Here is a 12,641-nt window from a genome sequence, read left to right as displayed (position 1 = left end):
ACTTAGAAGAGCAAAGTCAAGACGATGTGATTTGAAAATTGAATGATCAAATCAAGTAATATAACAGCATTAGCGTAAGGTGGGCGAATTTAAAGTCTGATATCACTAGTCAGCTGCCACTCTTCACAGGCCTGATTAGGATATTGGTTTTTCCTCTGCATTTAGGTGTGTGAGATCAGAGTTGCCGTCGTGATATGACATCAATCCCAGGTGAATATTGCTTGCGAATCGTTTAAACGAGTCATTTTGAACCTTCCAGAAGACCGAAATGTGGCATATACATGGTGACCAACATTCTTTTCTTTGGGAGCGAGCGACGACGGGTCTTGTGATGGTGATATGGAGTACTGGTACGATACTTCGTATTGCAGTTCTTGCGGCCACCCAATATGGAATCGGTGTCTCGTGCACACCAAAGATTCAACTGACTACACACAGGTGTGACGCTGAGAACCGTCTTGGCACACCAAAGATATTACGCTAAACGTACCGGGATTCCAACCCGGGCGGCCACACAGTGATTTCTATAACAAGTAAGACTTTACAGGCTAAACGAATGATACTATATCGCTGTTCCTGCGAAAAAATCCAGTAAATGGTACATGTAAATTGCCAATTGCAAATAGATTGCACATTGTGGCCAGATTTTATCACACAATAACACAAACTGCCTCTCTTCATCGTTTAGAAACTCCAGATTTCCGACGAATACTGTCCTCTGTCCATAAGTATTGGTTGCAAAACCACTGACCCTATTCACAAGGCATGAATTAACAACGACTCGATGTGTTGCAGTTGGCTTTCTGCGCCTAAATGCCGCGGCTACCGCTCTCATCTAACCGAAATTGTCTCGAAACTGGAGAACATCACATCTCCTACATTCGTTACGATTGTTCGGTTGTCCAAATCCGCTAGATTCAGTCAGGCGTGACCTAACAATGGGAAAACGGGAGTTTCCGTTCCATAGTCACTTTCTATACTCGCATAATATACTCATTTTCCCACTGTTAACATCTTAATTCAAAAAAGGTTAGGAGAAGACCCTACACCCGAAAAAGGCTATCAAAATATATAAAAAGTTGAACAAAGTCGTATCGAATTTCTTTAGTCACTGGACTTGACCCATTGACAGTTACCCTAGTATAAGTCTGGTAAATACACAGTGTCTCGAGTCGAGTCATCACGGCTAGAGTTCGAGTACCAACCACTGTCTTGTGCAAATATTAACTGTAGGCTTGTGAAACACTTCAGGGCAATTCCCTGCACAGACAACCGATGTTCCCACCACTACCTCTTCAAATCTCCTGAAATTTGGTACACGCACAGATGAGCTAATTTCAAACAGGATGAACTTTATTTGATGAAAATTGGACTTTGGGGTCAAAAGTTACGTCACTTTGAAAATTGACAATTTTATGCTCATTTCGGGTCTGCACTTTCAGGTTTTATCAATGCAATATCCAAGAAGGTGTAGCTAGATGATAGACGACAGTTGAGATACGGCACTTGGATTTATTTGAAGCTTGTCTGATCGTCTATATTTCCAAGTGAAATTCAATGCCCTGTAGGTTAGGGTCAAAGGTTAAATTGAGGGGGAATTTGGTCAATGGTCTAAAATCAGTCAGGCGTTACACGATTTAGACTGCGGATTGCTCAAAAACATATTAAAATATTTTGGAAAATAGGATCTTAAATGAAAGTTTGCTTCAAGGAGACTTCATTCATAGCTGTTTGATTTTGGTTTTCAGACCGTAAAGTGATGAAATTGCAGTTTCAAGAGCACACTTCATTTTCACATGGAAATGCAGTAGTAGTAGGGTGTTTTCGGACATCTATTCTGGGGTGCGCGTGGACATCATGTCTGGGGTGTGTTCCGACATCATGTCTTGGGTCTGTTGGGACTGTGTTGCCATTCGAACATCGTGTCTGGGGTGAGTTCGGACTGTTTTGTCCCTCGGACATCGTGTATGAGGGGGGTGTTCAGACACCATGCATGGCGTGTGTTATGACTGTCTTGTCACTCTGACATAGTATCTGGGATATGTTTGAGTTGCGCCAGACATGACTCAGACCTGATATCTGTGCACTAATTTTATCCGGACATGCTCCGAAGCTGATACCTGCCCACTAAATACCCCTAGGCATGTTCCGAACCGGATATATGCGCGCTCAATGGACACAGATATGCGTCAGACGTGATACCCGCGTCCTAAACGACGCGTTTTGCTGATATCTGCGATAGCTGGGTATATCCACAGTAGTGGTAGCTGAGTATATATCCACATTCACAGTAGAGATAGCTGAGTACATCCAAAGCTATCACTACTGTGGTTATACTCAGCTATCACTGCTGTAGATATACCCAGCTATCGCAGATATCAGCAAAAACCGCAAATATAGAGGTCATATATAGGCCAAATGTCGTTTAGGACGTGGGTATCACGTCTGACGCATGTATGTGTCCATTAAGATCGCAGATATCAGGTCCGGACTATGCCTGGGGGTATTTGGTGCGCAGGTATCAGCTACGACACATGTCGAGATTAAAATAGTGGGCAGATATCAGGTCTGAGGCATGTTTGGCGTATCACAAACATATCCCAGACACGATGTCCGAGTAGCAAACACAGTCCGGACACACCCCAAGCATGATGTCCGAACACCTTCCAGACACGATGTCCGAATGACAACACAGTCCGAGCTCACCCCAGATATTATGTCTCGGGTGTGTTCTGACTGTTTTGCAACGCGGACATCGTATCTGGGGTGAGCTCGGACTGTGTTGTCATTCGGACATCGTGTCTGGAAGGTGCTCGGACATCTTGCCTGGGGTGTGTCCGGACTGTGTTTGCTACTCGGACATCGTGTCTGGGATATGTTTGTGATACGCCAAACATGCCTCAGACCTGATACCTGCTAACTATTTTAATCTGGACATGTGTCGTAGCTGATACCTGCGCACCAAATACCCCCAGGCATAGTCCGGACCTGATATCTGCGGTCTTAATGGACACATACATGCGTCAGACGTGATACCCACGTCCTAAACGACATTTGGTCTATATGTGACCTCTATATTTGCGGTTTTTGCTGATATCTGCGATAGCTGGGTACATCTACAGCAGTGATAGCTGAGTATAACCACAGTAGTGATAGCTTTGGATATACTCAGCTACCACTACTGTGGATATACCCAGCTATCGCAGATATCAGCAAAAACGCGTCGTTTAGGACGCGGGTATCACGTCTGACGCATATGTGTGTCCATTAGGCGCGCATATATCCGGTTCGGACCATGACTGGGGGTATTTAGTGGGCAGGTATCAGCTCCGGAGCATGTCCGGATAAAATTAGTGCACAGATATCAGGTCTGAGTCATGCCTGGCGCAACACAAACATATCCCATATACTATGTCAGAGTGACAACACAGTCCTAAAACACGCCAGGCATGGTGTCTGAACACCCCCCTCATACACGATGTCCGAGGGACTAAACAGTCCGAACTCACCCAAGACACGATGTTCGAATGGCAACACAGTCCTAACAGACTCAAGACATTATGTCGGAACACACCCCAGACATGATGTCCACACGCACCCCAGAATAGATGTCCGAAAACACCCTACTACTACTGCATTTCCATGTGAAAATGAAGTGTGCTCTTGCAACTGCAATTTCATCACTTTACGGTCTAAAAACCAAAATCAAACAGCTATGAATGAAGTCACCTTGAAGCAAACTTTCATTTAAGATCCTATTTTCCAAAATATTTTAATATGTTTTTGAGCAATCCGCAGTCTAAATCGTGTAACGCCTGACTGATTTTAGACCATTGACCAAATTCATCCTCAATTTAACCTTTGACCCTAACCTACAGGGCATTGAATTTCACTTGGAAATATAGACGATCAGACAAGCTTCAAATAAATCCAAGTGCCGTATCTCAACTGTCGTCTAACATCTAGCTACACCTTCTTGAATATTGCATTGATAAAACCTGAAAGTGCAGACCCGAAATGAGCAGAAAATTGTCAATTTTCAAAGTGACATAACTTTTGACCCCAAAGTCCATTTTTCATGAAATAAAGTTCATCCTGTTTGGAATTAGCTCATCTGTGCGTGTACCAAATTTCAAGAGATTTGAAGAGGTAGTGGTGGGAACATCGGTTGTCTGTGCAGGGAATTGCCCTTCAATAAAAATCTAATTCTGTAGCCGCATCTTGAAAATCCGCACACTCGATTTGATATGACAGAATGCCGAAAATCCATTTGCAGAAACGTAGGTGGTGGTGAATACACGCAACGCTTCCGACGATGCCTTTGGGTATGTTCGCTACAGATATGGCACCAATCTAACGTCCAGCCTACTAGTTAGTAAATCTAGCAGCTCACCTGGAAATTCTTCAAACATTGATATGTTTGTAGCAGTAGGTTGTTGGCAGTTTGGCAATTAATGAGTTCGGCCATTTTGTTTATGTGAGTCCTGAAGTTTTAGCAGTTATGAAGCGGAAATGCGTCGTGATTGGCCTAATTTAAAACAAAATGCAAATTAGGTTATCATTATCAACCACTAACAAATTCCTAAAAATTCTTCGCGAATCCCCGGTTGAGAACTACTGGACTAGGGAATATGTCAAGTTGATGGGGTCAACTGGACTAACTGACACTTATACGGAGACCCCAATCCATATATAGTTATTTGATTTGCTTGTTCTTACTCGTATATTTGAAGAACTTCAATATACAATTGAAGATTGTAGTCACGGGTATATTAGACTGACACTTGTCATCGTCAGCAACTAGTAGTGAATTGGAAAACAACATTGTATATCAAGAGTTTTCAATATGCGTGTTTACGATCCGGGGTTTTTAGCATTACGCTCTGTAACTACTGTACCGTCACAGTCTCTCTGTGATGGAGATCCATACACTCGCCGGCTGTACTCTGCCTTAGGTGCTGACTTGTCTATTTCCAATCCGTAACTGTGAATCATGTGGAATGTGCTTCTACTATTATTCTCGGTTTGTTGCTGCATTAGTGGTGAATAAATCATGTGACGCCTCTCAGAGTTTGAAGGATTTGTGTTCCAATTCATTTTAGGCACAGTGTATCAAGTAAAAGTACAAAAGTGAATGAAAATTCAAGCGTCATTTAGACGCTTTTTCATATAACTCCTTCATTTTCTTTTGTTGTCTGTGGTAATCAATGATGGCTTGCCGCGTTTCTTCAACGACTCGCTTCTCTTGATCTCTGACATTTTTGTTATAAGACCATTCCTGAACATAAAGAGCTACAACGTATCCAGGACGGCCATAATTTGATTGATTTCACTAACCCGTAGATCATCGATGGCTATTGTGGCAGCATTCGTGAACACGCCCGCAAGAAAGAAGAGTCCGATTGATAAAAGAAACACCTTCGCTAGAAATCTGGTTATTGATACTGGGTCTTTAGCTTCGGTCTCAATGCCCAATGGTTCAACGGTGAATTCATATGACAAATTGTCACCTACAAAAGAATTTAGCAGTCAAATTAGTGTTGCGTGGATATTCCTATATATTGTCCAAGTGGAATCATGGTTGTTTATGCTAATTTTCGAGAAATTCAACTTTTTGTAAAATTTCTGTTGATCAAGTTTCAAAGATTACCATATGGCTTAAGATGGAGGTGAATGAAAATGAAAACTTGAAAAAATAATGTCTATTAAAATGCATAACACTAGCATTACAAAGAAAACATTGTTTTTGCTATTATGTCCATTTATCTTCATTTAATTCACACCTTGACTCCTTTCGCCTTTACTTGGATTTTCTTTTCTGACCTTTTCCACGAGCGAGCGGTAGGCTTTTGTCAGAGATATAAACTTTTCTTCTGAGACTTCATCCCCTGGATTGTAATCTGGATGGTATTTCTTTGATAACTTGACATATTGTGATCTGATCTCCTCCAACGAAACACCCGGTTCTAGTTCCAGAACCTTATACGGGTCAAATGATCTCGTGTCATTCGAGAGCAACCTACTGGGATGAAAAGCGTGAAAAGGCGCATTGCAGCAGGGATGCAAAGCTCGAAACAGTGTACCTATTAGACGTCTACTTGCAAACACTGCCATTATGGTGCACTAATCAATTGCTATAATAGCCTACTGCACTTCTTGTCCTGCAAGTATAAGTTTGCAAAGCTTTCAGCAGCCAAATTACCACAATCCATTGTAATTCTTCTGGTAAGATATACTTTTATACTGTCGTTCGCAGCGCCGGTGCTCAACTAATTGTATTATGCAATATTCATATGGGGTTTAGAATAGGGCTACGTTCTTATCCACAAAAACATGACCATCAAATCACCAATCAGGGTTCCTTGTGATTACAAATATGTCAATATGGTACAGTAACACAGGGTGACTTTGGTCAAAAACCAATACTCGTTTTTATTGCAAGCATCGAATAAGATATCAACGTATAAGTAGTTTGAGCTGTTGTTTATGAACGATATGCATTAATAGAGTGCTTTTATGGCAAATTTTATGTTCAATACAACATTTCAACAGATTCACACTCCTTTTATATTGACGGTGGAGGTGAGAAGTTTCACCCCAAAATTCATATGCTGAAACTTTTCTTTCGTGTTTACATTACGGCCCTCCTGGAATCTCATTACGTTTTGCAAGTTCGAGTAATTTAATAAAAACTTGAGAATTGTGTGAGCACAGGACACCGATTCCATACTGGTATTAGGGTTGTTCAAAAATAATTTTTATCCGGGTCAGGAGGATTCACTGAGTAAATTGTTAGGTTGCCTAAAAACGTTGCTCACCAAATTTGGCTTAATTCCAACCAGTACACGCAGAGCCAATTGAAATTTTCGAATTTATCATAAAAGAAGTTGAAAAAGTCTTACTGTCAACCCCATAAATTGTTTGCTGTCCTCTGTTCACAAAAACGATGCAAAACACATTTTGCGCAATCCAAACCCGTAGAAGCGAAGTTATTTGCGTTCTTCATTCATAGTTCTGGGAATTTTCACCGTCTATGCTATTTTGCAAATCCAAAACTTTCAGCTGCAATAACTTCACATCTACGGGTACACTATCGAATGTAAAGAGCTTCTTGGAGGTACAGAACTTCGATATACTATACTTCAATAGTTGCAATAATACTGTCGAATGTAGGCATGGAATGACAACGACTGATTTCGTAACTTAGTTCCGCTTCGCCGAGTCTGTATTCAGCAGCAACTAGGATTTCTGGCAATCCAAAAGCTGTCTTTCAGGGCGCAGAATTAACTGCATGGACATATTTTAATTGATATTTTCAGAATAAGCGTGACAGTATATTTTGATTAGGACCAGATTCAGTAAATTTGAGTACGCGATGATTAGATCAGAGATGGCCACAGTCCGGTTCAGGAGCCGGAGCAGGATTTCATGGATTTTCAACATAGCCGGACTGGATCCGAATTTTAAATTTGCATTGGCGTTCGGATTATAGCCGGATTTTTTTGCTGACATCATCATCATTGGTTTATTAGAAATTTTATCAGTTCAATACACCACAAAAAATGCGATACAATGAAAAGACAGGAAGATGTCGAAGCGACTAGGAGTATTCTATGGAATCAGACACCCACCTTGGCCTAGGCGATGTAAAGAAGAGGCATGCGCACTGAATGAAAGTAAAGAAGATAGTATAGAAAAAGAAAGCGACAAGAAATAGGGCGGCATGTCATGGGAAGCAAGATCGACAGGTTAGTTGTGGTCCGGTAATCTTGAGGATGGACTGTATTGATTTAGTAGCTTGTATTTCGATTGAATGTGGACATGCTCGTCGACTGCCGGATGGCCGGCGGAATGCTGTTCCACACATCAGGTCCGGCATATTCGATGGAGCGAAATGAAAAATTATCACCAGACGGATAGAATCAGATCCCGATAAGATCCAGAAACCAGCCTCAGTGAAGAGGAACGAAGCTACAAAATCGGTCGTTCGTTAATCGTTACCATTCATGTTAACATTTGAAGGTGGAAACAGGATCCGGATTGAAAATCGACTCCATTTTTCCATGTTTATATAGCTCAGTGATTTTAAGGAACAGGATTGGATCCGGATCCCAGATAAACATGATCCGTTCATCTCTAATCCATACACTACGTAGTTTCGAACATAGTTAGATCCGTCTTTGAAACATGTTTATCTAGGGTTACCATATTTTGGAATCGGGAAATGAGGACACTTTTTCAAAATTTTCAGAATTAGAATAGTTGAGTAAAATCCTGAAAAAATGGTAGATTTTTTCACATTTCGTGCTTAAAGAGGTTCTTTGGAGGTACAGAACTTCAATATACGATTGAATAGTATATTCCTATTGAAATGAACCCGAATATTTTCGGCTGACACTCGTCAGGGGTAATCGTCAGCAATTATAGATAACTAACCTACGGATAGATACGCAACACCCGTCGTCACGCTTGCTTGCCCGGAGTCAGGGCCGTAACAGCACTTCGTCAGCCCCCCCCCCCAAAAAAAAAAAAAACATTGGCCTTGGCCCCCCCATAGGGTGATAAACCTAACTTCTGGGGGGCTTCGCACCCCAGACCCCCTTTGGATATCCGCTCTTTGTCGCTGTTTGTCATCTGCATTGGGTGTATGTTTATTGCTTAGTGAGTTACCTATTCTCGCATAGACGCGAGAAGCGCGAAAAAATTCAATAATTCATGATTGAATCGTTCAATATGATCTGGAAGTGCATATTTATTGCTATCAATTTTTATCTCCTCTCTGCTCACGTAATCAGATTTGCAGGTAGAGCTGAGTGAGGTGTGTTTAAAAACGCAGGACACCCAATAATAATTAAACATCTTCGGGCGTATAGCCTACCCGTCGTCAGGAACGAAACAGCACTTCGTCAGCCCCCTCACCACCCCGAAAAAAACTTGGGTCTTGGGCTGCCATAGGGTGATAAACCGACCCCCTTATCTCTTTTTCCACGAAATTAGCTGCAACGTTCAGTGAGCCAGCGCGCAGCGCGAAAATTTTCGATAATTCATGGTAAAATCGGTCAAGAAGATCGGGAATTGCATATATATTGCTATCAATCTCTTGTCCTCTCTGCTCACGTTATCAGATTTACCGGAAACTGTAGGGTCCGTAAATAATAATTAAACATCTTCGGGCAGGCGGAACCGTTCGTATGACTTCGTTACATGATGTTATTTCGTGACCTTCTGTCTGCTATATCAAAAATATAGAATCGCCCGAAAGTACTAAACTAAAAGACGCACACGATTTCAAATTGGTATTTCTTCACTGGCATATATTTTTTTCTTGCGGGATTGTAGCCTATTTGTCTTCTGAGGTTCTGATTGCCAAGACAGAAACATATGGCGCCAGTCATTTAGGCGCCTATGGACAATTAAACCTATGTATTTTGTGTATAACAAAGTTTTCGGTCAGCGTAACGGCAGTCCTTTTCGGCCAAGGTTTTCGCGCTGCCGATCGTTCTGGCACACTTCTTGGAGTCGCATGTAATATGTCCTAAATCGTTATATATATGCGTAATGGCCAACTCCGATATGTCGATTTCTATAAATCTTGCGTGTTTGTTCTTGGGGGAAGAGTATACCAAATCAAGATATTCGGCAACTTGAAATCGCGCGCGGCGCGAAATTTTTTTGAAAAAGTTGCATAAATTTTCAAAAATACTCTATAATTTATACTAATTCACGAAATAATTTTTGGCCCCCTTCGAGCTCGCCCCCCCCCCCCCCAATTGGGAGGTTTGGGGTGCGGCAGTTACGGTCCTGTCCGGAGTTAATCACTGCTGAGCAATCTGAACGCAACGCAATTGCTAATCTCATAGCTGACGACCCGAGCGCTTAAATTATGTAAAGTTGATCTTATTTGAAAGCTACTGTCGCGCTCATTCTGAAAATATTCATTAAAATTTCATCAAGGCAATGGAACCACGCCGAAATAGCCTCCAAAATCTGAAAATCGGCATTGTTTCAAACAATTGCAGCGACGCAGCACAATGAACATAACGATGGCCCTTACGTGCTTGTGATTGTTCAGAACAATGCCGATTTTCAGACCTTGAGGTGTATTTCGAGGGGGTTCCGTTGGCCTGATCAGGTTTTAATGTAAATTTTTGAAATCAGTGCGACAGTAGCTTTCAAATAAGATCAACTTTATTTAATTTGAACGCTCGAGTCGTCACCTGTGGGATTAGCAATCATGTTGCGTTCAGATTGCTCAGCAGTGATTTCCTCCGGGCAAGCAAGCGTGACGACGGGTGTTGCGTATCTATCCGTAGGTTAGTTATCTATACAGCAACTAGTAGAAAGAACATTGTATACATGGAAAACTGAATTCAGTTTTCCATGTTGTATATCAACAATCGTATCACAAAATATGACGTCACCAGCATGAAATTTCGTGAATGAGAGAGCGTTCAATGAACTATTTTTAGGTGATACACAAACTCCTTTTGTTGACCAAAACTCTGTCACTTTTCAGTCACTTGCTATCCTATCGTGGTGTCGATGCCCTTTGGTATTTTCAACTGATAAAAACACCAACAAAAAATCATAGATACTTGATGTTATGGTGATATATATGACACGTTTGCGACCACACGATGTGTTGACACCCTTGTGGCACGAACATGTTCAATGCTACACAAATCATATTACGGAGGGCGAGCTCGTTACATTTCTTGGTTTTGCGCGAGTGGAACAGAAATGGTAGTTGCGAATCTCAGGTACTTGCCAGGACGTGGACGTTCCGATCCATGCAAAGTTCCAGTATTGATCCTTGGACAGCTTAGGAATCTCAAACAAGCGAAATGGTCCTCTATCGCCCCGCGAATTGATCAAAGGGTAACTGCCAATGGATGGAATGCGGCATTGGCCGCCGCTCGTCCAAATCCTACGGAAACGTTCTCTCTTTGGAATAGCAATGTGTACGTCGGTGCGTTTTCCCATTTGGTAAGCCGCCACAATTCACCGTCTGGAACTTTCCACATACCCAAACTTGTAAGAAGTACTCTAAATGGAAAGTTCGAAAATGAAGTGATCTCTATTGTATGTGAAGAAAGCGATGTGTTTGCCTGTGGGTGTGCAGTCGCCAGATTGTTCCCTACCTTCAGCATGCGCACAGGGACAAGCTCTGTTTCCTCACGTAATATTGACATAGAATTTGTCATCGTCGGGTCTGGTCAGGAAAACCAATCCTTGTCGCAAAAGATGGCCGATTGTCTGAATGATGCTGCTAACGCCATCCGTCTGGCTGCGCGGATTGTTGATACGCCGTGCAATATAATGCATACTGATGGATTTTTAGACCTCATCAGAGACGTGGGAAAACAGTTGAATATTTCGCCCATGATAATACAAGGGGAAGAACTTGACAAACGGGGATTCGGTGGGATATACGGTGTAGGAAAAGCTGCTGTACATTTACCAGCACTAGCTGTGTTGAGCCACACTCCTGAAGGTGCTACACAAACCATTGCTTGGTGTGGTAAAGGAATCGTATATGATACTGGCGGTTTGAGTATTAAAGGTAAGACTACGATGCCTGGCATGAAACGTGATTGTGGAGGTGCTGCGGCAATTTTAGGAGCATTCCAAGCTGCAGTCAAGCGTGGGTTCAAAGAGAATCTGCACGCTGTATTTTGTTTGGCTGAAAACGCTGTCGGTCAAATTGCGACACGTCCTGACGATATCCACACTTTATACTCCGGACGCACGGTGGAAATCAATAATACTGATGCAGAAGGCAGGCTTGTTTTGGGTGATGGCGTGGCTTACGCTTCGAAAGACTTGAAAGCTGACATAATTCTCGATATGGCAACTCTAACTGGTGCTCAAGGTGTGTCAACTGGTAAATATCATGCCGCTGTGTTATCAAATAGTGAAGAATGGGAGAAAGCAACTGTTCAAGCAGGACGCAATAGTGGAGATTTGGCATTTCCGTTAGTATATTGTCCTGAATTACATTTCTCCGAATTCACATCCTCCGTGGCTGATATGAAGAACTCTGTAGCGGATAGATCAAATGCACAAAGTTCGTGTGCTGGTCTTTTTATCGGCAGTCATTTGCAGGATGGGTTTCAGTTCAAAGGTCAATGGATCCACATAGATATGGCATCACCTGTTCATGCCGGTGAGAGAGCAACAGGGTATGGCGTGGCCTTACTGTTGAGTTTGTTTGGTCAAGCGTCTAACGACGTGATGTTGCAGCAAGTGTCGTCACTAGGGCTAGATTGTGATGCTGCCAAAGATTCCATTGCAGAGCAAGAGCACAGTTCTAAACGTAGACGTTTGATATGAGTTAGGCTTATTAAATCCACAAAAGGATTCGAATTGCTACTCTGAACTTATGCTGATAAATCTAGACCCAATGCATAGGTTAATCGCTAATCATGGTAATGTGATGCATATCCACATTTTTGGCTTGCTGCTGTAGTCTTTATTACAGATTTTGCTGCTACTCAGTGATTTTCATGTCTATGTTTGTTTGTTCACCTGTATCCAACACCAGCTTTGATTTGAAATTTCCATTTGTACCAGTATGGTGTGCATTCCAATATAGTCTTTGTTATTCACAACGATCCTAATAAAAATTGTATTTCATTTCA

General features: G+C 42.0%; 2 protein-coding genes across 2 annotated transcripts; one reads left to right on the top strand and one right to left on the bottom strand.

Moving 5' to 3' along the window:
- Positions 1-5,065: 5,065 nt before the first annotated feature.
- LOC145457551 (uncharacterized) lies at positions 5,066-6,244 on the bottom strand. Its single transcript, XM_080335770.1, has 3 exons — positions 5,784-6,244; positions 5,338-5,510; positions 5,066-5,278 (listed from the first exon to the last, which is right to left on the bottom strand). Exons 1-3 carry the CDS (start codon positions 6,112-6,114, stop codon positions 5,150-5,152), a joined length of 633 nt encoding a protein of 210 aa, XP_080191896.1. The 5' UTR covers positions 6,115-6,244; the 3' UTR covers positions 5,066-5,149.
- A 4,400-nt stretch (positions 6,245-10,644) lies between these two features.
- On the top strand, positions 10,645-12,641 carry LOC145457478 (putative aminopeptidase NPEPL1). Its single transcript, XM_080335695.1, has one exon. It carries the CDS (start codon positions 10,672-10,674, stop codon positions 12,331-12,333), a length of 1,662 nt encoding a protein of 553 aa, XP_080191821.1. The 5' UTR covers positions 10,645-10,671; the 3' UTR covers positions 12,334-12,641.

Source organism: Botryllus schlosseri, chromosome 15, assembly GCF_051294905.1.
Source record: "Botryllus schlosseri isolate E-star chromosome 15, Bs_hap1, whole genome shotgun sequence".
NCBI classification, from domain to species: Eukaryota; Metazoa; Chordata; class Ascidiacea; order Stolidobranchia; family Styelidae; genus Botryllus; species Botryllus schlosseri.
This window is presented reverse-complemented; position numbering and strand designations above follow the sequence as displayed.